This window comes from Ruditapes philippinarum, unplaced genomic scaffold (genome assembly GCF_026571515.1).
Source record: "Ruditapes philippinarum isolate M1 unplaced genomic scaffold, ASM2657151v2 ctg1386_1_1_1_1, whole genome shotgun sequence".
Lineage (NCBI taxonomy): Eukaryota > Metazoa > Mollusca > Bivalvia > Venerida > Veneridae > Ruditapes > Ruditapes philippinarum.
The window spans coordinates 202,594-227,225 of record NW_026862840.1 but is presented as its reverse complement, the minus strand read 5'-3'; the positions used below and the strand labels follow the sequence as shown (position 1 = coordinate 227,225).

The window sequence follows — 24,632 nt, the reverse complement described above, 5'->3', positions numbered from 1 at the left end:
CAGCCACCATAGAAATCAACTTTATTTCTCAACGGGAATGATTTGGAGTGCGGGTAACTGATGCCTGCACTCCAGTTAACTTACTGTGCATGTATATGTATACGATTTAACTGTGACACTTTTTCAATGGCGCAAGTCTTTTGTAGAACATGGTCATATATTAGGTTCATAAAAGAATAACAAGTAAAACAAAGATGGCAATTACAATAAAAATAACTATGAGAATGTTTAAAAGTAATATAATACTACTTTAATCATGATTTTAACATGAATTTACATCTTGCGACATTTAACGGTAGTGTTGCGACATTTAACGGTAAGGGAAATTCTTGCGACATTTAGCGTTAACATTGCGACATTTAACGGCAAACGATTTTGCGACATTTAGCGGCGGTTGCGACATTTAGCGTCAATGGTGCGACATTTAGCGGCAAGTGCGACATTTAGCGACGTTGCGACATTTAACGGCGCCACACAGTGTCTTGCCTTTTTTACCTTACATTAATAAGTCGTTAAAAAAATCCTTTCATTCTTTCCGTTTTAAAGGTGTCATTCGGTATTACATGCACCGCTTCCGTTTTCACTCGGAACACTCGACGTTTATTATTTATCCGAAAAGTTGAGATTTGTTCCGTTATCGGAATACCCCGCCTATTATCATTTAGTTACATTGTAAATGGCGGCGCCCGACTAGAACTGACACTGAAAATTTCATTGATAGTTATAGAATTCTATTTATTTTCTAATTGTTTTTTATTTGATTTTCTTTTAAATATACACGTGTAGTCTATAGCCGGGCAAGCCAAAGCCCGGACCCGCTTCGCGGGCCCGGTCTCTGACTTCCCCGTATTAATTTATTTATTTATTTATCAATTAATTTAATTTTAATTCTATCACTCCACGTGATTTTCTCACTAAAAACAAAGAAGGAAAAAAAACGGTGTTAAACTGCCAATAAACACTGGTAAGGGACTACTTGTATATGCGGCTTTTATGTTTTCACCCTCGATTTTATAGTTAATTTAAAGCAACAATAAAAAGCATTTTTATTTATATTTTCAGTTCTTATAATGTTTTCTTTTCATACAATACCGAAATAATATCTCACATACACTAACGCCACATATTTGATCCATATCAGTTAATAAATATTTTGACAAAACGGCGCCAATCCGTAAGCAGCGTAGTGACGTCATCGTAAGTAAACAAGCTGACGTTATTTCATACATACACGAATGATAAATGGGGCACTGATGTAAACACAATACGAGGTAAATTTTTATTGTTGAAAACTTGATAAAATAACGTTTTTTCTTATTATTTATTTTGTTTAATATTTCTATATCTTTGCAACAGTAGGGTGCGAAAATCGAACAGCGTTATACGAAAATCGGCACCGGAAGTTATTTCCGCTTGAAAAAATAACGGCCTTCGTGGTCAATTCCTACGCATTAAAACTGCAAACCGGTGTTAAATAGCCGATATACACCTCTCAGACCGATGTTATTTCTTAATTAATTTATTTATTTATATTTATTTATTTATTTACTCCGTGCACACACAAATGTTATTACGCGCGTACGCGGTATAACGTGGCGACGCAATAGCTAAATGTATACGTGCGCTATTCTTGCATAACATCATATGTCTAATTCGGTAATTCTGCGTTTCGATTTAAGAAATAACATATCTGCTATTTAACACCGGTTTGGAGTTTTGATGCGTAGGAATTGACCACGAAGGCCGTAGGCCTGAGTGGTTAATTTTTTCGCATCGAAACGACAAAACCGGTGTTAAATAGCCGATATACACCTTTCAGGCCGATGTTATTTCGATTCTATCACGATAAAAAAGGAAGATTACTAATGTTATTTTTTCAAGCGGAAATAACTTCCGGTGCCGATTTTGGTATAACGCTGTTTGATTTTCGCACCCTACTGTTGCAAAGATATAGAAATTATTAAACAAAATAAATAATAAGAAAAAACGTTATTTTATCAAGTTTTCAACAATAAAAAACTTACGTCGTATTGTGTTTACATCAGTGCCCTATTTATCATTATTGTATGTATGAAATAACGTCAGCTTGTTTATGAATGAATTGATTACTTACGATGACGTCATTACGCTGCTTACGGATTGGCTCTGTTTTGTCAAAATATTTATTAACTGATGTGGATCAAATATGTGGCGTTAGTGTATGTGAGATATTATTTCGGTATTGTATGTAAATAAAACATTATAAGAACTGAAAATATAAATAAAAATGCTTTTTATTTAGGAAATAGATATCAATTCTGAGTGCATTATGCACGTTTTTCGTTCAAATGCTTTGTAATTAATCACTCAGGCCTATCGGCCTTCGTGATTATATTACTACGCATTTGAACTCAAACCGTGCATTATTCTACAACAATGCACGAAGAATTAATATCTATTTCCATTCTAACACGTCAAGACAAAATATAACTATTATTATAAAGTTGGACTTTATGTTTGGTGGTTTAATTCCTTCTTTGTCTATAGTGACAAAATCACGTGGAATGATAGAATAAGAAACCAGTGTCATCATCCTTTTCACGTGCTAAGACAGGTTATGCTTAGATAGGCCATCATTGCAGTAAGCTGTTTTTACTGGTGCCCCGAGTCACGCATATAAGAAAAAATGCATCAGCGGCGCGTGCTCGGGTAATGCTTGTTTTATTTTCGTTAAAGTATACCTGCATGTCTTGATTATGTTTTTAAGACACCAGTGCTAAAAGCGTATTCGTGAGTGCATATAAGCTTAAATCCTTCGTCAAAATCTTGTATTTTAAAATATATAGATTAATGTTATATATTGCTTAAACATATTCATTTGAAACGTAGCAACTTAGGCGATTCTTGAATGCTATCAGTCATCTATTCATTCATTCATACATTCCATTCATTCATTCATTCATTCATTCATTCATTCATATTTAAATCTCAATCATTTGTTTATAATTCTCAGGCCTTAACAAGAGGTAAATTTCCTTTACCCTGTCAGATTTCTTGTCGGAATATAGACAGTCCACAATGCAGTAAAAATGTTTGTTGAAATGAAAGATACAAATTTTTTTAAGCAAGTTTACAAGTTTATTTTTATTCAGACCAATGTGACAATACATACATGATAACAAATATGCCAACAAGTGGATGATACAAACATCATAAATACGAAGTACAAGCTTATCAGATGTTTTCATAAGTTTGGTAATTATGCAGTGAATAACTAAAAGCACAAGGCAGTCTGAAGGACAGCTAAATCCCCTTCCGCAGTGAACCTTTTACAGCCACGACCCTTGATGATATGCCATGCATATCATAAGCACAAAGTCTCATGATGGTGATTATTTGTGCCATGTTATTTAAAATCTTCCATAAAGTAAAAAAAGTTATGGAGAACATATAACCTTCAGAGCTGTGACTTGATTATTGTGCTCTGCCAATGGTGTCATAATGGTGATCATTTCTGCCAAGTTATCTTAACAAGGGGACCATGATGGCCCTGAAATCGCTCACCTGTATATAGGACCCTGGGCAAAGGCCAATTTTAAACCAGGGGCTTTTATTTGAAATTTAGTAGACACCAATAAGAAGATGTTTCATGATAACTATTTAAGCTGTAACTCTTTGGGGTTTTTATAAGAAGATTTTTTAACTTTTGACTATATACATATAGGGAAAAACAATGACACCCCCTCCTCCCTCGGCGGCCCGCCAATTTTAACCCCAGGGCTTTAATTTGAAAAAAAAAACTTGGTAGACACTCACTAGTAGATGTTTCATGCTTAGTATCTAAACTCTAGCTCTTTGGTTTTTTTTTTTTTAAGTTTTTACTATACATTGTACACATATAAGGAAATTCAATGACCCCTGGGGCGGGCCCAATTTTAACCCAAGGGCCCATTTGAACAAACTTGATAGACACCCATTAGAAAATGTTTCATGCTAAATATCTTAGCTCTAGCTCTTTGGGGTTTTAAAAGAAGATTTTTTAAGTTTTTACTATATACATAAAGGGAAAAACAATGATCCACTGGGGCGGGGCCAATTTTTACCCAAGAGCTTTTATTTAAACAAACTTGGTAGACACTGACTAGATGATGTATCATGCCAAATATTTAAGCTCTAGCTCTTTCGGTTTTCTAAAAGAAAGATATTTTAAGTTTTTTTTCTTTTGGTTGCCATGGCAACCAGAGTTCTGCTTGGAATTAAATTCTTTGAACAATTTTTAAAGTTGACTACCAAAGAAACATTCCTGTGAAGTTTGGATGAAATTGGCTAAGCGGTTTATGAGGAGATGTCATTTAAAGTAAAAGTTAGACTTTTTATTATGAAATGAAGAGTTTTTAACATTTGACCTTTAAGTGTGACCTTGACCTTGGGGGTAGCAACCCAATTATTGCGCTCTGCACATCGTCTCATTATGGTGATAACTTGTGCCAAGTTATTTAAAAAAAATCAGTAGTTTAAAAGTTATGGAGCGGACACGAAATGTAGACTTTTATTATGAAATGAAGAGCTTTTAACATTTGACCTTTAAGTGTGACCTTGACCTTGGGGGTAGCAACCCAATTATTGCGCTCTGCACATCGTCTCATTATGGTGATTACTTGTGCCAATTTATTTCAAAACATTTTCAGTGGTTTAAAAGTTATGGAGCGGACACAAAAGTGTTACGGACGGACAGACGGACGGACAGACGGGGCCATTCCTATCATCCCCTTTCCGCTATGCATTTAGTTCGAAGACCAAATTTAACATTATCTGTACATACTTTTCTTTCAAAGTACCAAAGATAAATAAAAACATAGGATAGTAACTGTTTGCATCTGTCTTTAAACAGCAGGAAATGATGAATGCCACATGTTGCATTAACAATGTTCATATATGTCAAATCATATATTATTTTTTACATATAAATCACATGATCTTAGTGTGATTTTTTAACCTTTTTCAATGTACATATATTCTGAAATTCTAATACCTAGGTCATATAATTATTAAACCGTCCGTCCGTGCCAACCTCCAATGGTTTATTTCCTTTATTCCGTCCAAAGTAAAAAAGAAGAATCTACATAAAACTTCTGTTTATATGCAGTGATTTTCATAACAGATAATATAATAAAAATATATTATTTACTGTTTAAAAAGCCATATACTGATCCAAGAAAATGCCGACAAGAATCTGTAACAGAGTTACCAATGCCCCCCGCCTTAGAGGAATTTTACATGAAACACCAAATTGTGCTTTTTCAAAGATTGAGGTATGAATCTGGACTTTCAGTGCAAAAGTATGATCAATTCTAAATCTGCACATGCCAGTAACAATGAATTCATTAAAGAAATATAATAAAATAACTCCTGTGTATGTGTCAACAGGAATACATTTGTATACTTGTTATCACTATTTCAAAGCCACACAAGAAGCACTGCAATGAGACGAAAATCAGGTTTTCAACCACCAAGTATTTATGTGACAGATATTAAGAATGAAATATGGCAGTGAAGAAAATATGATACTGTTATCTGTACCTACACAGAAAATTCGTTTCATTAGTTTAGTTTAAAATAAAAATATACTAGATACCTGAGTATCAATGCTAGGCTGTATTTTCATGTAAGCTACACACATGTCAAGTTAAGTATCAAAGGTCAAAGTGTACTGAAGTTATTGAGTAGAAGCTGAAAATTATATTGTAAACAAGTGACCTTGACCTTGCTCCCAAATATCTAAGTAGCAATCCCAAGCTGCATATTATTATAAGCTGCCCACACCGCAAGTTTGGTGTCAATAGGTCAAAACAAACTGAAGTTATTACGTGGAAACTTAACTTCTTTTTTTCTTTTTAAAGAAAAGTGACATTGACCTTGTTCACAGAGACCTGGGTAGCAATCCCAAGCTGCCTCTTGATATAAGCTACCCATACAACAAATTTGGTGTCAATAGGCCTAGGCAAACTAATGTTATTGAACAGAAACAGAATTTCTAATTTTAGCAACAGTGACCTTGACCTTGATCACAAACACCAGGGTAGCAATCCCAAGCTGCCTCTTGATATAGGCTACCCATATAACAAGTCAAGTGTCAATAGGCCTTAAAATCAAACTCATATATTGAGCAGAAACTGAATTTTTATTTTTAGCAACAGTGACCTTGACCTTGATTACAGTCACCTGGGTAGCGATTCCAAGCTGCGTCTTGATATAAGCTACCCATACACCAAGGTTGGTGTCAATACGCCTAAGCAAACTTGTAATTGAGCAGAAACTGAATTTCTATTTATAGCAACAGTGACTTTGACCTTGATCACAGACACCAGGATAGCAATCCCAAGCTGCATCTTGATATAGGCTACCCATACACCAAGTTTGGTGTTATTAGGCCTTAACAAACTAATGTTATTGAGCAGAAACTGAATTTCTATTTTTAATAACCCCGACCTTGACCTTGATCACAGACACCTGGGTAGAAATCCCAAGCTGCAATCTCATTAAAATCATATCCTAACTGTCGCTTCACTACTCTACGCTCGAAAAGTAACGGAGCGAAAACGATGATCTGATTTTAATGAGATTGGATCTTGACCTTGAGCAAAGTGACACAAAACTCCACCCAAACTTAAAATACCAACTGAGGTATGTTCAATATAGATATGGGACATAGGTAAAAAAAACAAAGGCTAAATAAGATTTTTTCTTAAATGGTGCCCTTGACTTTGTGACACTCAACACAGGACCATCCAAGGTAATGACCTTCCAACTATAAAAAATATCATCAATAAATAAAAGTTGTATAAACAAAAATTGAAATCTACTTCAGATACCCCTGAACTTTCACTGATCCTAAGGAAGAAGACCGAGCAAGCTATCTTCCTACCAAATATTAAAGACATCTATCAATAAATAAAGACTGTACGAACATAGCAATAAAAAAATCTAATTTTAGAAGTGCTGACATTGACCCAATTGACCGCTTACTCAATCCAAAGGAAGAAGACCATACAAATTGTTAACCTACCAAATATGAAAAACTCATATTAATAAATAAAAACGGTATGGGCAAAAGTGTAAAAATCCAGTTTTAGCAATGTTGACCCTGACCCAACTGACCTCTAACTCAATCAAAAGAAAGAAGACCACGCAAGTTATCATCCTACCTTATATGTAAAACACCAGTCATTGAATAAAGTTTGTATCAGCAAATTAGTGGAAATCTGTAATAAGCACTGTTGACCTTGACCCAATGACCCCTAACTCAATCCAAAGGAAGGAGACCATGCAAGTTATATTTTAATCAAATATAGAAGACATCTATCAATAAATAAAGGCTTTATTGGCAAACGTGTAAAAATCCATTTTTAACATTTGACCTTAGCCCAACTGACCCCAACTTAATCTAAAGGAAGAAGACTTCTCAATTTATGTTCTTAGCAAATATAAATGACACCTGCCAATAGAAAAAGGTTTTAAATGTAAAAGTGTTAAAATATATTTTGGCATTGGTAACTTTGACCCAAATGACCCCTAACTTAAAACGGAGGAAGAGGACCTCCTTAGGCTTGTCCAAATTAAACTTGGATTATTTACACCTGTAACCTTGACCCTAGTTATTGCTTTAAACTCATCAAAAAAAGCCATAGAACCATTGAATATATTCACCTTTCTAATATGAAAGTTATTATTTTTTTTAATTAAGTAATTAGGAGAAATTTAAGATAAATCCAACTTGCTGGCAAAGGCTGACAAATAAGGTCCTATTTTCAAAGTGGTAAGAAGGGAAATAACTTGGGAAAATGAATGACACATTTATATAACTTGATAATATCATGAAACTTTGTAAAGGTAAGTGCTGAAAATATGAAGCCATTATTATAGATAGAACTTCAGATATATCAAACTTGCCGTTTTAGGTTAACATGAATATCCATTTTCAGAATGCTTAAAAGGACAATAACTTGATAAAAAAAATGAAGCCATAGTTATGTAACTTGCCCGATCATGTATTTTGTATTGATTAGTAAGTGTGTAAATTGTGAAGCCATTGGTACAGGTAGAACTGAAAAAAAATCCAAATTGCCGTTTTAGGTTAGTTAACCTCATATGAACAGGCGGACGGACAGACAGACGTACGGTTAAATTACTATATGCCGCGGGGCAAAAAAAGGAATGAATAAGAAAATATCAATTTATAATTGTATCTATGGTTCACAATTTCTGACAATGTTATTATTACAGATCTTTTGTGATCTTTTAATAAAATACTGACTTTATATATACATATATTTTAAGAATTCAATTGTAGGATATAACATTCAATATTAAGTCTAAACAGCAAAAAAGTGTTTAAATTATGTTAGTTATAAAGTAAAAACCCGAAGCTTCATTTTTCTGATGCAAAATGAATTTCGGAAATTTGTAATGCATTTTATAATGCCGAAGCTGCACCTACGTTTTATAAAATGTCTAAACTGCTTTTGTTTGGCAAAAGAGAAGATATCACTTTTACATTGAGATCATACATTGAATAGTTACTATATAAGATGTTAATTAGCAACAAAAAGTTGTTTGTATTTTTCTGATTTATCATGAAAACCACTTTTCCTTCCTTTGAAAAGTTTACTTTTTGTACCTTTGGCATTAATATAGTGAGACACCATCGGTGTATAATGACAAATGACCCTGTGATATTAATAATATTTATTTTAAAAAATAATCATTATAATGATTTATACCTCATTTATTTGCATGATTTTCATATACAAGTTGAGATATCTTCCTTTCGCTCAGATTGAAAAACATACTATTGAAAAATACGAAACTGACTTATAAAATATTAAATAAAGTGAGCACAAGCAGCTCATTCAAGATTGATTAAGAAACATTTCTTTGACATTCTAAAGGTTATATAACATCGATCCGCGGTTAACAAAACTATATAGTACACAAATTTAAAAATAAAAAGAGTTCCTTTTTTATCATTGCAATCAATACTTTACTTTTAGTGTATTTTATCCAGAGGTCAGAGCCCGATAAATTTTATTACCGAGCATACTCATATATTTGCTTAAAAATGTATTCTTAAAAACTTGTTCACCTAAGTCGGTTTGTTGCTAATCCTATTGAACTATCTTTCTGCGTTTATAACAATACGCGTTTGAAGAAAGTCTTGCTCGTTACTATGAAATAAATGTATACTCGCGGCACGTACATTTCCATCTGAAATAATAAAAAAGTAGATTCTATTTAAAGCATCTGAAATATCTTCACTCATTAAACCAACTCATTATTTTAACATTTTCAAGTATCGTTTAGTATTTGAGTATTGTTTTGTATTTGGCTTAATTTCATTGTCATCATAATGTTATCTTGCTTTGCTCATAAAATTTATGGGTTTAGCTGGGTATCTAAAAAGAATAGAGCAAAGGGGAAATATGGCGCACAAAACTAGGGTCTTTGAATAAGCAGCTAGTACTAGGCCTAATTGCAGAAAATAACACATTTGCAACTTCTCGAAATTGATTTGAGCCTCGATATTACAGAGCTGAATTATTATAAGTCTGTGTCGATATTTATTGGGCCGAAATGATACGTACGACAATTTATGGTACGAGATATGCTTACATCAATTCATAAAACAATAAATTATTTATAAAAAAAGAATATTAACAACAATATCCTTATGCGGGTGCGAGAGATTTTCTTTGTATTATTTTTTTGTAATTTTTGAGTTAAAAATAGTTTATTTTTATTAATTCATTACTAAATTATTTTACAATGATGTAAGCATAAAATGCAAGTTTTTCTGCCACGTCGTGACAACTGACATATTTTGACATTTATTTGATATTTTTGTTTGATATAACTTTCATTTATGATATAGTTCTGTTCTGCTTCATTTTTTTGTACGTATAGTTTCATATGTTTGTTTACATCAGTACGTAAATCAGTTGTCAAGTGACTGACTGTGTTAGAACTGTCAATAAAAAGTTATGGAGGAAAAGTTATGACAGCTTTAGCGTTACCTAAGAACACAAAAACATAGTTATTTTCAGGGGAATTTTCATACCTAACCTTACACATGTATTAATTCAAAGTTTAATACTTTAACATTGTTGGTTTCAACAGTGTTCAAAAAAGCATTGTTTCAATAGTGTTCATAATAGTCCAATAGATTAGACGTTACAGGCTTGTTATAGTTTTATGTTGGTCAAGCCTTTACGTCTAATAGTTATTGCTCAAAAACGCGTAGCATTTTGAAAAATTAAAAAAATGTCTGTTGACTTGCCTTTCAAGCTTTATTCAAAAGCTTATCTTCTGTTCTTTCAATTGCATGGTCTATCATTAACAAAAACTTTAAAACAATGTACTTATCAATTAAAAATAAAATATAAATATCAGTCTATTTCGCTCATCGGCCATACTGGTTAAGTAAAGCGTTTTACAGATTGATTCCAATTTTTTGAACGGAAAAATATATTTGAACACACTGACGGTGCATGGTCAATTATTTCGTTGAAAAAATATTCCGTTAGAAACTTCTGGACTCATTTAAACGCTTGCATTTAAATTAGCCAATCAGATTTCGCGCACTGTATGGCGGCCATTTGTTTATCAGCTGTACAAAGAATTTAATTAAATGAGAGGATTTAATCATGACTTTTCGGTTGTGACAGTTCAATTATTTTGTTTAAAGGTATTTATTTTTTAGTTTTGTTCATAAATAGGTCAAAATTAATGTAAATACACGCTGTTTTAATTGTTTAAATTCATTAGATCTAAATCGATGTCTAATGTCAATTTTTTTGCTACACGATTTTGCAAAGATCTGTTAAGACCTAACGTAACATGGAAAATGAAAAATGTAAAATATCAGATTAATGAATGATAAATATGAAATAGGTTACGTATAGGTCTTATGATTAGGACTAGTGTTCATAAAAGAATAGCAAAATTTTTATATGATCAGGCAGAATGGGAAAATAATTAAGATAAAAAAAACTGAAAATGGTGTTGCAAATTAAGGTGATTCCAGATTGTCACCCAAAAATTTTAGGAGACATAATTACACATGTTTCCTAAAATTTTTGGGAGACATATTGTTTTTGCCTTTGCCGTCTGTCTGGCCGTCCGCTCTAACACAACAGTAATAATATGGCTAGAGTGACAATAGGTAACTCTTCTTTCTCTTTGATGTCATTCATTCCGTAATGCTTTTATGTGGCTATTTTCTTATGTGTGGCTAAAAAGAACAATAGAGTAGCCGCATTATTACTGGTTGTCCGTTCATCAGCATTAAGCTTGTCCAGCCTTCACAGGCAAACTAAAGGTTGGATTTCAACCAAATTTTACAGGAATGATCAGTACCATCCCTAGTTGTGCATATCACTGGCATGTTCGGCTTTGCTGCACAAAATGGCTGCCAGAGCTAAAATAAATAGAAAAATCCTGTCCGGCTAACACGGGTCAAACTGCTGGCGGCATTTCCACCAAAATTCACAGGAATTCAATGAAACTTCACATGAGTGACCATACATAGTTTTGAGAGACATATGTTTTTGTGACAAAAACCCTTCTAGTTAACAGTGCTCTCAGTCTGGGGATTAAAGATGTAAATTGTTCCAATTAACTTATTGACACTTCCATCTTGACATGTTCCCGAAGTGTCACAAAATTGATGATAACAGTTTGATAAACAAATTAATCATTTGTGACCTTTCACATCTGGGCCACTTAAGTAATTAAAACGGCGGCTTCTTGACTTTTAAGTGTTCTAGTTGTCGGATATTTTTATCTTACGTTGACGCCAGTAAAATTAAATTATAATAAAATTAAATTTTAAATTAAAATCAATTAAAGATTTTATGTGCCAGAATTGATATGTTGTCGCCTTTGGTGCCATTTGCGAACGACAGCGGTAAACCTGCAGGGCCAAAACACCATTTTTGGGGAAGGAGCCTCAGCCTTTTTCTTGGGGAAAATATGGGTGATTTTGTAAGGGTGTAACGGTTTACCGGTATACCGATATATTGCAATATATAAAAATAAATTTCGTACCGTGGTACGATTTTTGGAAAACCGGTATTTTACTATGATTTTGGCATACTTTGGGGAAAAGGGGTCTCAAATTTAACACAAACTTTTAACAAGTTCTTCAAAATAGAAAAGCAAAAAAGCACTGGGAAATACTAATAAGGCAATAAAAGACCTTAATTCATCACCAACATTTAATTTTGTTCTAAATTCTATGGGAAATTTCAAAAGCCTGGGGAATTTTGAGGACCAAACTGGGGAAAAAAAGAGAGTAGTTTGGTTGGGGAAGCAGCCTATATTCGGCCACTACAAAGAAGAATTTTTTGGCCCTGCCCTGATAGAGACAGACATGCCTATTTATGCTGTAGAAGATTTATTATATCATCTGTTAACAAAAGTAACTAGTTTTAAAGTCTGAGAAGTAAAAGCCTAGTTTTAAATTTTAAATGCTTAATTCAATTTTGACATTATTTAGCATAAATCTAATTTTTTATTGAAAGTTTGTTTGTTTTAATTTCAGTGTTCCTTTTACAAGATGCAGGATCTTAAACTAATGTCAGCACATGTATTAATCTAGATTGGCAAAATGTTGAATAAACCATCTCATACATTATGGCTGTGTTCAATGGCAAACTTCATCAATGCTGCCGACAGAGTTATCATGCCTATAGCCATTGTCCCCATGACAGATGAGTTTAATTGGGACATGCATGGTCAGGGATGGGTGCTCAGTTCTTTTGCTGTTGGATATATAAGCAGTCAGGTAACTACTGGATTGGGGGGAAAAACTTTGTCAGATTGGTTAGTCGATCTGTCTTAAGTTTAAAAGAAAGTTTAATATATGAAATATTATTGAAACTCAAAGGCAATTTAGCTGGTTCTGATTTGCTCTGGGGTTTTTTTTTCCATTGGATGGTTAAAATAAGCATCTAAATGCTTTTTGCATAATTATTTTATCTTTTGGGCTCAGATAATTTGGTTGGGAGTATATTGTAGGCGGTTTGTTCCTTTTTTTCATCCATCATTCCTTTGTTTTTTTTTCTTTTCATCACACGAAACATTTCTCTTAGAGCCCCTATTTATTAATTAATATCTTAAGACATTTGATAAAAAAACAATGCTATTTTTGCAGTGCAACCTTCTGTAGAACAATTACCTCTTTAAAACAACAGTATCATGTCTTGTTAAAGTAACAATTCATCGTAAATTTTACCTCTTTACAGCAACATCTAAATTCTTTGTCTCCTAAAACATGTACCATTAAAGAGGTTGCACTATATGTACCTTATAGATATGAGCCGCGTCACAACAAAACCAACATAATGCGTTTGCGACCAGCATCGATCCAGACCAGCCTGCCCATCCGCACAGTCTGATCAGGATCCATGCTGTTCGCTTACAAACCCTATTACATGTAGAGAAACTGATAGCGAACAGCATGGATCCTGATCAGACTGCACGGATGCGCAGGCTGGTCAGGATCCATGCTGTTTGCAAACACATAACATGGCTCATATGTTGTCTTCTGCTGTTTTAAGTTTCTCTGGTGAAGTTTTAAGGTCAATGGTGTCAAGGTCAATGAAGCTAAAAATATTTGTTTCCACATCTTTTTTGTTCTTTGACAATGTGTATATTTTGTCAGAAATGTTCCATAGGCATCCCTCTGTGACATCATTATACTTTCTTTTTGGTCAAGAAATCAAAAGTTAATTAAATTACTCATCGTGAAAAGTAGCAATCTAATTATATTTTCCTTTTCTTTATCACAGGAAAAAATATACTAAAATGACTTCAGTTACATTTTCCTTGCAGGTGATTGGTGCCAGTGCAACAAAAAAATATGGAGGGAAAAACGTTTTAACAATTTCAGTGTTACTTTGGTCCCTGTCAACATTTCTTGTGCCATTGTTTGCTCACTCAATATACTCTCTGACTTTGGCTCGAGTAATACTTGGTCTAGGAGAAGGATTAGGTAATTTCTTTCGTTATCCAAAAATGTGTTTACACTCAATTTTTCAGAAAGTTCCACACATAAGTTAGAAGATAATGTTTAGGTTCAACTGACGCCTAAAATGTTAAAAAAATATAATTGTCTAGTTTTCTTGCATGAAAAGTTTTCTTTAGCATGAAAAGAGTGCAAATTTTAGATCATTTGCTCAATAAGTTTTTACCAGAATAAACAATTTTATTGTGTTAAATTACTCTAGAACAGAAAGCCCTGAAACGCATTTAACTCAAATCATGCAAAAAGTCACGCTTATGTATCAATGTTCAATTGAATTGAGTTTTCTTTATAATCTGTTATTTTTCCATTTCATTGCCCCAGTTGAAGGTTGCAAGTTACTTTACATTTTATTTTATTAGGCTTTCGGACCTCAGTGGAGTTCTTTTAAAATTTGATGGTAATCAAAAATTGTAAATATACTGTTTAAATTGCTCTTTTTTCCAGGTTTACCAACAGTGTTTCATATATTTTCTCATGGCATTCCGAGTGAAGAACGATCAAGAGCGTTTGGTTATTTGGTGGCCTTTGGTTCCATTGGTCAGACTGTAGCATCTGTGGTAAGTTGAGATTATATTTTGGTGACCTTGCAAGATAATACACGGTTATTGTAACTGCATAAGCATATGATTAGACACTATAAAACAATCTGCCAAAGATATGAGTAAAGACAATCTTTATATTGAAAAAATACAATGCAATCGAACTAGAACACATAAATGATAAGATATGAATTGTAATGTTAGATAAGATTAGAATTGTTGAAAATCAAAACGTACTGTCAAACTAGTTAGGTGAGTGGTGGCTTAGTGGTTAAGGTGTCTGACTCTCAACCTAGAGATTATGGATTCGAGCCCTACTAGGGGTCACGGCCATGTTACTTCATATGACACCAGTACTGGTTAGTTCCAGGAAGCGGACTCGAAAGTGCAAGAATTAGTTGCAAGAATTAGTTTTTCAATCAATGTTAAAACCAAACTAGTATTACAGGCCACTTCCAAACAAAGAACACCCATCAAAAGAAAATCTATCTTGATACTCATTAATTCATACATGACAGGCATGACTTCTTATTAGTATTGTAAATTTTTTATCTGAAACACAAGAGAAGTTTTAATGGATTATACATCCATTTATTATTTAAAATAATGTATCTACATGTACCTGTGTCCTGTTGCAGTTTTCATGTATAAAAGTTAGAAAGACTGAAATTTGGCATAGAGTTATTGAGTGCATTAAAGATCCTGTATGTTGTAATTGAGGTTGTATACCACACTTAGGTGAAATTATATTATATATGTATATAATTATGCTGATAAAACAATTTTCAAACATCGAAGAGTATGTTAAATATGTCCTGCAAATATATGTACATATTATATGTAATCATTAAAATATATGCATTCATTTCTTATTGAAAAATTTGACTTCGACTTCATAGAAAATAAATTTTTCATTACCTCCCTTTATTTACATGAAATGTTAAATTCGGTAATATCTTTATAAATAATGCTTTTTGGAACATACAAATTGATAAATCTTAATTTGAGCATCATATTTATGATAAAAACCATAAAAAAATTTGTGTTACAAGATCTTTAAATGTTTGTATGAAACATAATGAAAGAAATAAAAAATTTAATGAACAAAAAAAAAATTTTTTTTCATTGATATCATTGAAAATATTAGATTAAGATTTGTTTTCATGTAAGATGCATGTTTATATTTGTAGATATGTCCTCATCTTAGTTGGAGATGGATGTTTTATTCATTTGGCTCTATTGGTTTTATTTGGGTGTTTTTCTGGTTGTATATTTATAAAGAGCCGAGGGGGTCCATTGATGAGGAATTTGTAGAGCCACCTAAAGTAAGTACTGTTTTTGTGTACATATCAATACGTTAATAGAAAGAGGGACTATATACATTGATATGACTGCATTTGCTGTCAATCTGATATGGAATTATTCCAGGATGAAAGCTAGACACAATTTTGAAATGAAAATACACCAATTAAACTTTTAAGTGTAGATACATTTAAGAAAATAAACAGACAATGCTAACAAATGTCTCAAATGGAATTATTACCACTTTTTATTTGTTTGACTTGAATGTTCTGTAGTATTATGAATGAAGAATTTTGAAGTTTGTATTTGAGGTTACAGTGCCTAGGTATAAATCCACGGTCAATAATAAATGTTCAAAAAATAATTAATATAGAAAATGTTATTTCTTTTACATATCCTAGGCAGCAATAAAGCATCGAATTTAATTACATCTCAATTTTTATATCGTTATTTTACATTACTGGCATCTAGTACTTACATGCTCTTGAAAATGCCCTAAACGAGCCAGAAATTCACTTTCAGGGGCAGATAACTAAGAAAAGTAGGAAAGTTACCCCCAGGGTTTTTTTCATCAATTTGTTTCAGTTATGATTCCCTTTAATCATGCTAAGTTTAACTTAAAGTTCCCTGCACTATAGTTAAGATATTCCTTCTTTGCCTTTGTAAAAAGTTACACTTCTGTATGTCTTTAACTGTTCGTAATACAAATATATATGAAATGTACAGTGAAAACAACGTCATGTGATGAATTCTTTTATTATTGTTTCAGGTAAATAATAACAATGTTAACTGGAGAGAATTCATCAGTCACTGGCCACTATGGTCTATTTATATTGCACATTTTTCCATGAATTGGTCTAACTACATCATCATGCATTGGTTACCGACGTACCTTACTCGGTCGCTGGGAGCCGGTAAAACACATATCATGTTAACTGCAGTGCCTTATCTAATGAATTCTTTAGTGGGAGTAGGTAAGTTGTGTCATTTTGTATAGGATGTACACTCAGAGGCACTTATAACCCAACACTGACATTTTTCTGTATAAATAGGTTATTTGTGAACGGATTTTGTTCAAATTTAGACTAAACAAAATTCAACATCATTCTTCCTACTTGGAATTATATTTACAATTCATCGATAAGAACATAGAAATAGAACCAAAACAAATAGGCTACTGTAAAATGAAAAATCACAGAATGACTGTAAAAATCATAACACAATGAACGGTCTCTGAATCCCATTAAATCTGTATGTTTACCAGTTCTTACACTTTGTATGTCCTCCCAATTGGCTATAACAAAGAACACAGCTCTGCCACACAGTTCCCTATTCCTAAATAAGGGCTTGCTAGTGTTTCAGCAAATTGCAAGAAGCTTTTGCCCGCTTTCTCACACACCTGTTCAATTCAGCCGACAAGTGTGATGTTTAGACCCGGCAACTTGGAATGCAGGAGTTGCTGGAACTCGAGGAAGCCCTAATTCAGGAATGGAGAATATTCCCCAAAACATCACTACGTCACAACCATGAGACAGGTTTTTACACTTTGCTATAGCCATGGGATGACACAGGAAGTATTAGAACTGGTTATTATACAGAATCAGTTGGACTTAGAGACTTTTCATTGTGTTACGATATTTACAGTCATTTTGTGATTTTTCATTTTGCAGTAACATATTTGTTTTGTTACTTTTCTATTTTCATGTTAATGAATTGGAAATAAAATTCTAGGAAATAAGTATGATATGTTGAATTTTGTATGCTCAAAAACTGAACAAAATCCGTTCACAAATAACCAAGTTATACCGAAAAAATGTAAGTGTCGGGTTATAAATGCCTCTGAGTGTAATACCATACTTGATCAATCTAACATCTAAAATAAATCATTCTGCTATGGTTTGATAAAATTCTATGTATTTACAACAAAGTTAAGGTTTTTGTTTTTTAAGAATGCCAACTACAACAAGCAGCCTTAAAATCATTTTGATGAAAAAAAGTGTGAGGTATTGTCATGACCTGTCGGCACCAGTAATGAATAATCTTTTATGATTAAGTCTTCAGTTACGGTCATTAACTTCAACACTAATAAAGCTATAACATTGAAACTTCATATGTGGATACACTTTGGCGAGTTTTACTTGTCAGGCTCATTTTGAAGTCAAAAGGTCAAAGGTTTTTGTGAGCTTTAAATAGGTAATCAATGTCAATTTTTCAGAAACTATTAAAGCTATTTACTTTAAAATAGTTAACTTGTTCCCTAAGCATCACGTGATGCAATATCTAAAAGGCAGATAGTCTTTAAGATTTTGGAATCTCATTTGTTGTTTTAAATTTGGTGCAAGTTTATGCCAGTCATGAGTTAAAGATAAGAAAATTTCTATATAACCCTCAGCCCTGGTTTGAATGTATTGGTGTAATATTGAAGCGTGAAAGCTTGTTTTAATAGATAAGTAATATTGTAATTTTCAGTTGCGGGACATTGGGCTGATTCTCTCATCACCACACAGAAGTGGACAGTATTATCTGTGCGACGGTTGATGACAAGTATTGGACTGATGGGTCCCGGAATATTTATTCTCTTCTTTAGTGCTGTCAATAATTTACCTTTAGCTGTGTTGTAAGTTAACCAAAAAATAAAAATTTGACCACGTCAGATTAAAACACAATCGTGTGCAGTCTATCAAAGTTCCTGCTTGTTTTCCGCTTACAAAACCTGTTTTTAAAGTACTGTATAACAGTATGGATCTTGTTCAGATTGCGATAGGTTTTGCGCAGGCTGGTCTGGATCCATGCTGGTCGCAAACCCACTATGTTGGTTTTGTCATGACATGGCTCATTTGTATCAACAGATTTGGAATACTTGACACAATAGAGTGACATGCTACGCAAAGTTTACTTAATCACATGTATGTACATGTATGTCAGTGTATACATACATAACCTGTTTCAGTCAAGTACTATAAGAGTTAATATAATTTTGTTCTGATTGTATAGGATGTAAGCCAAAATCTTGTCTCATTTACATTCATGAAGACTTAATCTTGTTTTTAACATCATCTATTCAAAGAAGTTTGCATCTGTATCACACTTTGGTTAAGTTTTTGCATGCAAATTGGTAACTCCAAAAACTATTGAAGAGAACTTCACACACTTCACACATATGAGAACATAATAGGAGGTCACTATAGAATTTTCAATGAATTTTCATAGGTACCCTTCAAAGTTTTAAATTTTGCATGGAGGGGCATTTAGGTCTTCCTAAAGCACTATGAAAAGAAATTATGACTTTCACAGTTTTTGTATGACTTGTAACCAAATAGAAAGAGAAAAATTAAAACAAATGTTATAGAAAAATTAAATAGTTTATTGAATGTGATTAGTTTTACATATATTAAGATTATGACTGTGGTTTATTTATTTCAGATTTGTTACAATATGCCTTGGGCTGAGTGCCTGTAATTCTTCAGGACATCTCAGTAATCACGCGGAGGTTGCCCCGAGCCATGCTGGCATCACCTTCGCTATCTCCAATACTCTAGTATGTACACTTGTAGTTTTCTATGTCAGATTATCATTGTAGATTGGTGGTGGTGTTGGTGTGTTGGTAGTTTTCACTTTGAATCGTTGAGTAAGCCACATTGAATTTGCCAGAGCACTGTTAAGTTTCGGCATTGTTCCAGGGCGGGCTGTCAAACAGTTAACCAGTACTAGTTGCCTTTATTTTTGCAAAGAACTGATTACTTTTGTACATGCCAGAGCATAGGTAGAGTGTGAATGACCATAGAAAGGATTTTATGATCCATTACAACAAAAATGATCTGCACTGTCCGTGAATCGAACCCAGGACAACCGATTCACAGTCCAACGCTCTACCTATTGAGCTATCCAGACGGTTACAATGTAGATAAAAACTTATCTACACAAGCATGACTAAGATGCCCTGTTTCATTATTATACCTGCTATGGTTTAAAAAAAAATTCAATGATTCAGGTCATTTTGGAAAGCCAACCGTTTTTTTCAAGTTTAATAATTATGTGTAGCCCTTATCCTGCTGGTGTTAACAGATTCTTCCTAGATTACCAGGATTAGCCAGCAAGTCCATGCAGTCTGATAATGTTCTTCAGTCAGTACATATAATATTAAAGTTTGTTCTTAAGTTTTGTCCAGATTGAGGGATGGACAAGTCCATTGAAGTGTGGTAAGGTGTCATATATCAACACAATTGACTTACCATTTATCAACAGTAACATTTTCTCTTATTGAATCACTTTCAAGTTCGCTTCTTGATATTATATGTAAAGCTTGAATCAACTATCTATAGGTTAAGAGGCAACCACCTTAACAACTAGGCCACAGCTCCCGATAATCAGTGGTTTCAACTCTTGTTTAGTGGACGGAAGTTACCATAATTGAAAAGAATGAGGGCTATGATGAATACATGTACATAACTTTAACCTGTCAGTTAACTTGATACATGTATTTAAACTTATTGATGCTATTAAGTGCAATTTACTTGACAGGTGAATAAAATGAAATTAATGCCAGTGAAAGTAACAATGTATTTACACTATTCTGTATTTATTTTTCAGGCAACTATTCCAGGAATTTTATGCGGGCCTTTAACGGCTGAACTTGTTACTCAAAGTCACGGCAGATGGTTTCCAGTGTTTGTTATTGCGGCTGGCGTTAACTTTGTCGGAGGAATGGTGTATTTGAGCCAGAGTGCGGCCAGTCAGTTGTTATAGCTGCGACGGGAGTTCTACTTGTGACTTTAGTTACCAGAAGTCTTTCATTGTTTATCTATAGGTGATAAAAGGATGGTTTTTAAAATGCTTTTTAATGGCCTCACCCTTTCTATTAAAGGGTATATTATTTTCACAATGCTCATTCTGTCTGTTAATAAATTTATGCAACAGTCCCTCCACATTTATGTTTTACAATAACAAAATTCTAACTCGTATTATAATATAAGACCCAAAAACGTTGAAGTTTTACTCTTTTGATTAGAAAATATTTTTATAGAGTTAAAACCTTTTTATCAATATAAAACGTAGACCTTAGTTGTTGTTTTTGTCTTCTAAAAAGATAAACTTCCTTAAAGAAGCAGTATTTATTTAAGTTCTTTATAAAGTGTGATTTCTGTGATAGTGTGATCTGATTGAAACACTCGTTGAAGACACGGCCAGGGATGACTTGTTTGATTCCCTGCTGCTTCCCCCGAGTCTGTCACTAGACTTTAAACTGATATCCTGGGAATATCATTCATGTACTTTGTACGTTACAATAAATCATATATTTTCTTATCATCATTTGTTCTGGCGCCATATTACTTAAATTGTGTTAGTGAGCCGTAAAATCTAACAAAATAAAAATATATTTTCTAAATAAAATAGTGTTAAGTTGAAAAAAATCTACATAAAATACATATATCTAAGTTTTCTTGAGGAGACCCATCCGTTGACTAGAGATATGTGTACAATGTATTTAAATATCAATTCAGTAAGAATTATTTAATCTTACGAAAGTTGTTTAAGCAGTAAAGTGAATATAATTTCAGTTATTATTGTCACTGCAGCATTTTTAAAAAATCATGTTTTAGACTGATTCTGTTTCATTTTACACATCCCTTTTGTTGCCAGTATATTTTAAAAATGGCAAATATTGAGGGAATTTTAGTTTATAATACATTTGTAATTTACAATTTTTGATGAGCAAAAGAACTTAATTGATCAAAATGAACAAATTTTTATGTGTTGAAATTATGAACTTTGAATATTCATGATTTAATAGGTGTAAAGATTGTATGAAATCTTTGAATATTCATGATTTAAAAGGGGTTTTACAGAGGTTTTATGAATATTTATTAAGGGAAAAGATTCCACAAAGTATAGGAAAATATAAATTAAGTCTTAAAATATTGACTGTTCAATATGGCATAGCTTTTTAACACTTTTATAGAATAGCTTGATATATGAAACGATTTCTGACGTTACAAAAATTTATAGTCTCCAAATTTTTTATAGGATTTAATGAAGTTTTTTATTTTAGTTTTTGCTGGCACTAATTTTTGAAGGCACTGTTTTACAATTTATTATGCTTGATGTAATGATCTAACATTATCTTGCTTAATTTCATAAATTGACTGTCCAGTTTCTATTTCTAGAAATTTTAGGCATATCAAGATGAAAATTGGAAGTTGATCAGCTAACATAGAGCCTGGTCAGACTGAACTTAATGCCAGTAATAACTTGAACTCAGCTTGACTCATTCATATATATATTGTTGAGAATCCTAGATCCGATCTTGTCTTTCATTCAACACCATATTCTTTTATGTCCCAAAATCCCTCAAGATGCCTGTTATGCATGGGATCATATTTTCACATTAAGTTATCAATGTGTTGGCAAATTTCTTGTCAGCAAAGATGTTTGAACAAGTAGAAATTTTGTGCAAAAAGAAATTATATAGAATTCTTTGGGTGTTGGAATTGTGGTTACGCCCAGAGGGGTAAAAATAAACTTTCCAGGAATGCTTGCATGGAAAAAAATGGAATTTTTTATATATATAATTTTATAAACAGAGATTACTTAACAATTTATGATCTAAATATAATGAGATTGGAAAAAAATAAAAGAGAACTTTTTTATGAATTTTAAGATTAACTTCAGTATCTTGTATAGAAATATAGTTGTGCCAAAAATGTTGTAAATATGCTAAATTTTAAGCTTTCTAAATTATGCTGTAAACAGTGCTATACGTTTGTAATGATTTTACTTTTTTGAATCCAAAGAACCACATTTTTAAATTTCACATGTATGAACTACATTGTGTTTTTTGTTAAGATGACATTGTTTCCAAATACATGTATATTTACTCCTATATTGGAATTTTTTACCCCCATCCCCCAATTTGTAATCAGTACCTCAAGTATCTCTTAAGGAGTGTGTATAAAAGAAAACATTTTATTTCCCATATAAATGGCCAGGGAACCCTAAATACAATTGGACTCTTTAACCCTTTATTTCCTTAATGTCTTAAATGGACTAGTCCAACTTTCATAAATGGAACTGTCTATTATTAATTTTTGGGGATGTCAAGATGAAACTTTAATGTCAGCCAAGGGAAGAACCCCTTGTTAGACTTCACAGAGGTGCAGGCTTGTCTGGCTATATACAGGTGGCAAAGGCTTATCATTTAGACTTTAGAAGCATAGGGGTTATTACCTTTAAAGTGATGGAGGTTATAAAATTTCAGAATTTAATATTTTCTAAAAGCTTGGCAGATGTTCTGTGATATACCATTTGCAAATGAAAAAAAAAATGTTATTTTCAACAGATATTATATGCTCATTCAAATATTTAATAGATATAGGTTACAGTTACTAGTATATGACACAGGGTTTATTAATATTATGACATATATAAAACATGTGAATTAATGTGGTTGTTTTTTATGCCTTCATATGTTCATGGTGCAAACACTGTATATAGATACTTTTAAATTATGAGATTAAAAGTTTAAATGCCATTGTAGTTGTTTACATGTATAAATTATATGTATTTATTAGAAAATAAAATCTGTATGTGAAATTGAAACAATTGAATTTTGAAGCTACCTTTCTCCCAGCAGTGTCAAATTGTCCCTATAGAAAATACTCCCTTGATCTAGATTACAGGGATTGTGGGATTGAAATTCACAATAGACTAACTCCGGAATTAAGAATATTTGGGTTTTCCCCAGCTAATCAGTAGTTACGAACTTTTACGGTTACAGCTTCGAAAATTAGTGCAACAGGTTGACTTATCTATTGTGACTCATGGTTGTGCACTGTGAAGCTATAACGTTAAAAGTGTCTTTGTACCTACAGATTAGCTTGGAAAAACCCACATTTGCTGAGTTCCGGATAGCATCTTTTATCTGCTCGCAATCAACACAGCTACGTGAACCAATGAGCCATAGAATTGATTCTCTAGTGCAGGCATCGCAGTTGTATTTTATAGGGTTGGCAGTTTTAAGTCACACTGACACAGTTACAGTCATATGATGACTTTAGGAAAACCTCAGATTTCCTGTCAGGCTTTATGTCAGGTTACAGCCAGCACCATATTAGAACCACCCTCTGTGAGCAATCTGTATACTTACAAAATAATCAAAAGTCGTTGACAGAGTAATTAATATATCCCACACTGTGAAGTGCAGGTCATTACCTTGATTACTCAGCCATAGAGGCTACATTTATATTTAGTGTGATTGGTTAGTGGTACAATAGGGGCCTCCTTGGCCGAGTGGTTAAGGTTGCTGACTTGAGATCACAGGTCCCTCACCGCTGTAGGTTCGATCCTCACTGGGGTCGAAATCTTTCATGTGAGGAAGCCATCCAGCTGGCTTACAGAAGGTCGGTGGTTCTACCCAGGTGCCCGCTCGTGCCTGAAATAATGCACGAAGGGGCACCTGGGGTCTTCCTCCACCAATAGCTGAAAAAAAATCGATGAAAAAATCTCGACGGGACGCTCTAGGATGGCCCGACTTGAGTGTACGGTCGCCCATATGGGCTTTCCGGCGGCGACCTTAAATAAACACATTAAAAAAAAGTGGTACACTCACTTTTCTCTTCCCCTTGGTATTTGCATATCGTTGTGAAAGCACAGGGCACCGGCAGATGATCCACTGTAACGTAAAACAGCAAGTTCCCATGCTCTCTACAGCTTGGAGTTACAACTTTATGTTT

The 24,632-nt window shown here is 33.2% G+C and overlaps 1 protein-coding gene across 3 annotated transcripts; it reads left to right on the top strand.

Moving 5' to 3' along the window:
- Nucleotides 1–9,792: 9,792 nt before the first annotated feature.
- On the top strand, nucleotides 9,793–23,502 carry LOC132720372 (uncharacterized). 3 transcript variants are annotated; one of them, XM_060704500.1, is made up of 9 exons: nucleotides 9,793–9,929; nucleotides 12,578–12,820; nucleotides 13,870–14,029; nucleotides 14,507–14,619; nucleotides 15,792–15,926; nucleotides 16,673–16,877; nucleotides 18,373–18,520; nucleotides 19,327–19,441; nucleotides 20,494–23,502. In XM_060704500.1, the coding sequence occupies exons 2-9, from the start codon at nucleotides 12,644–12,646 to the stop codon at nucleotides 20,647–20,649; spliced, it is 1,209 nt and encodes a 402-aa protein (XP_060560483.1). In that variant the 5' UTR covers nucleotides 9,793–9,929; nucleotides 12,578–12,643; the 3' UTR covers nucleotides 20,650–23,502. The 3 variants fall into 3 exon arrangements, with proteins under 3 accessions (XP_060560483.1, XP_060560484.1, XP_060560485.1); XM_060704501.1 differs by lacking the exon at nucleotides 9,793–9,929 and adding an exon at nucleotides 10,080–10,720; XM_060704502.1 differs by lacking the exon at nucleotides 9,793–9,929 and adding an exon at nucleotides 11,012–11,197.
- The last annotated feature ends 1,130 nt before the right edge of the window (nucleotides 23,503–24,632 follow it).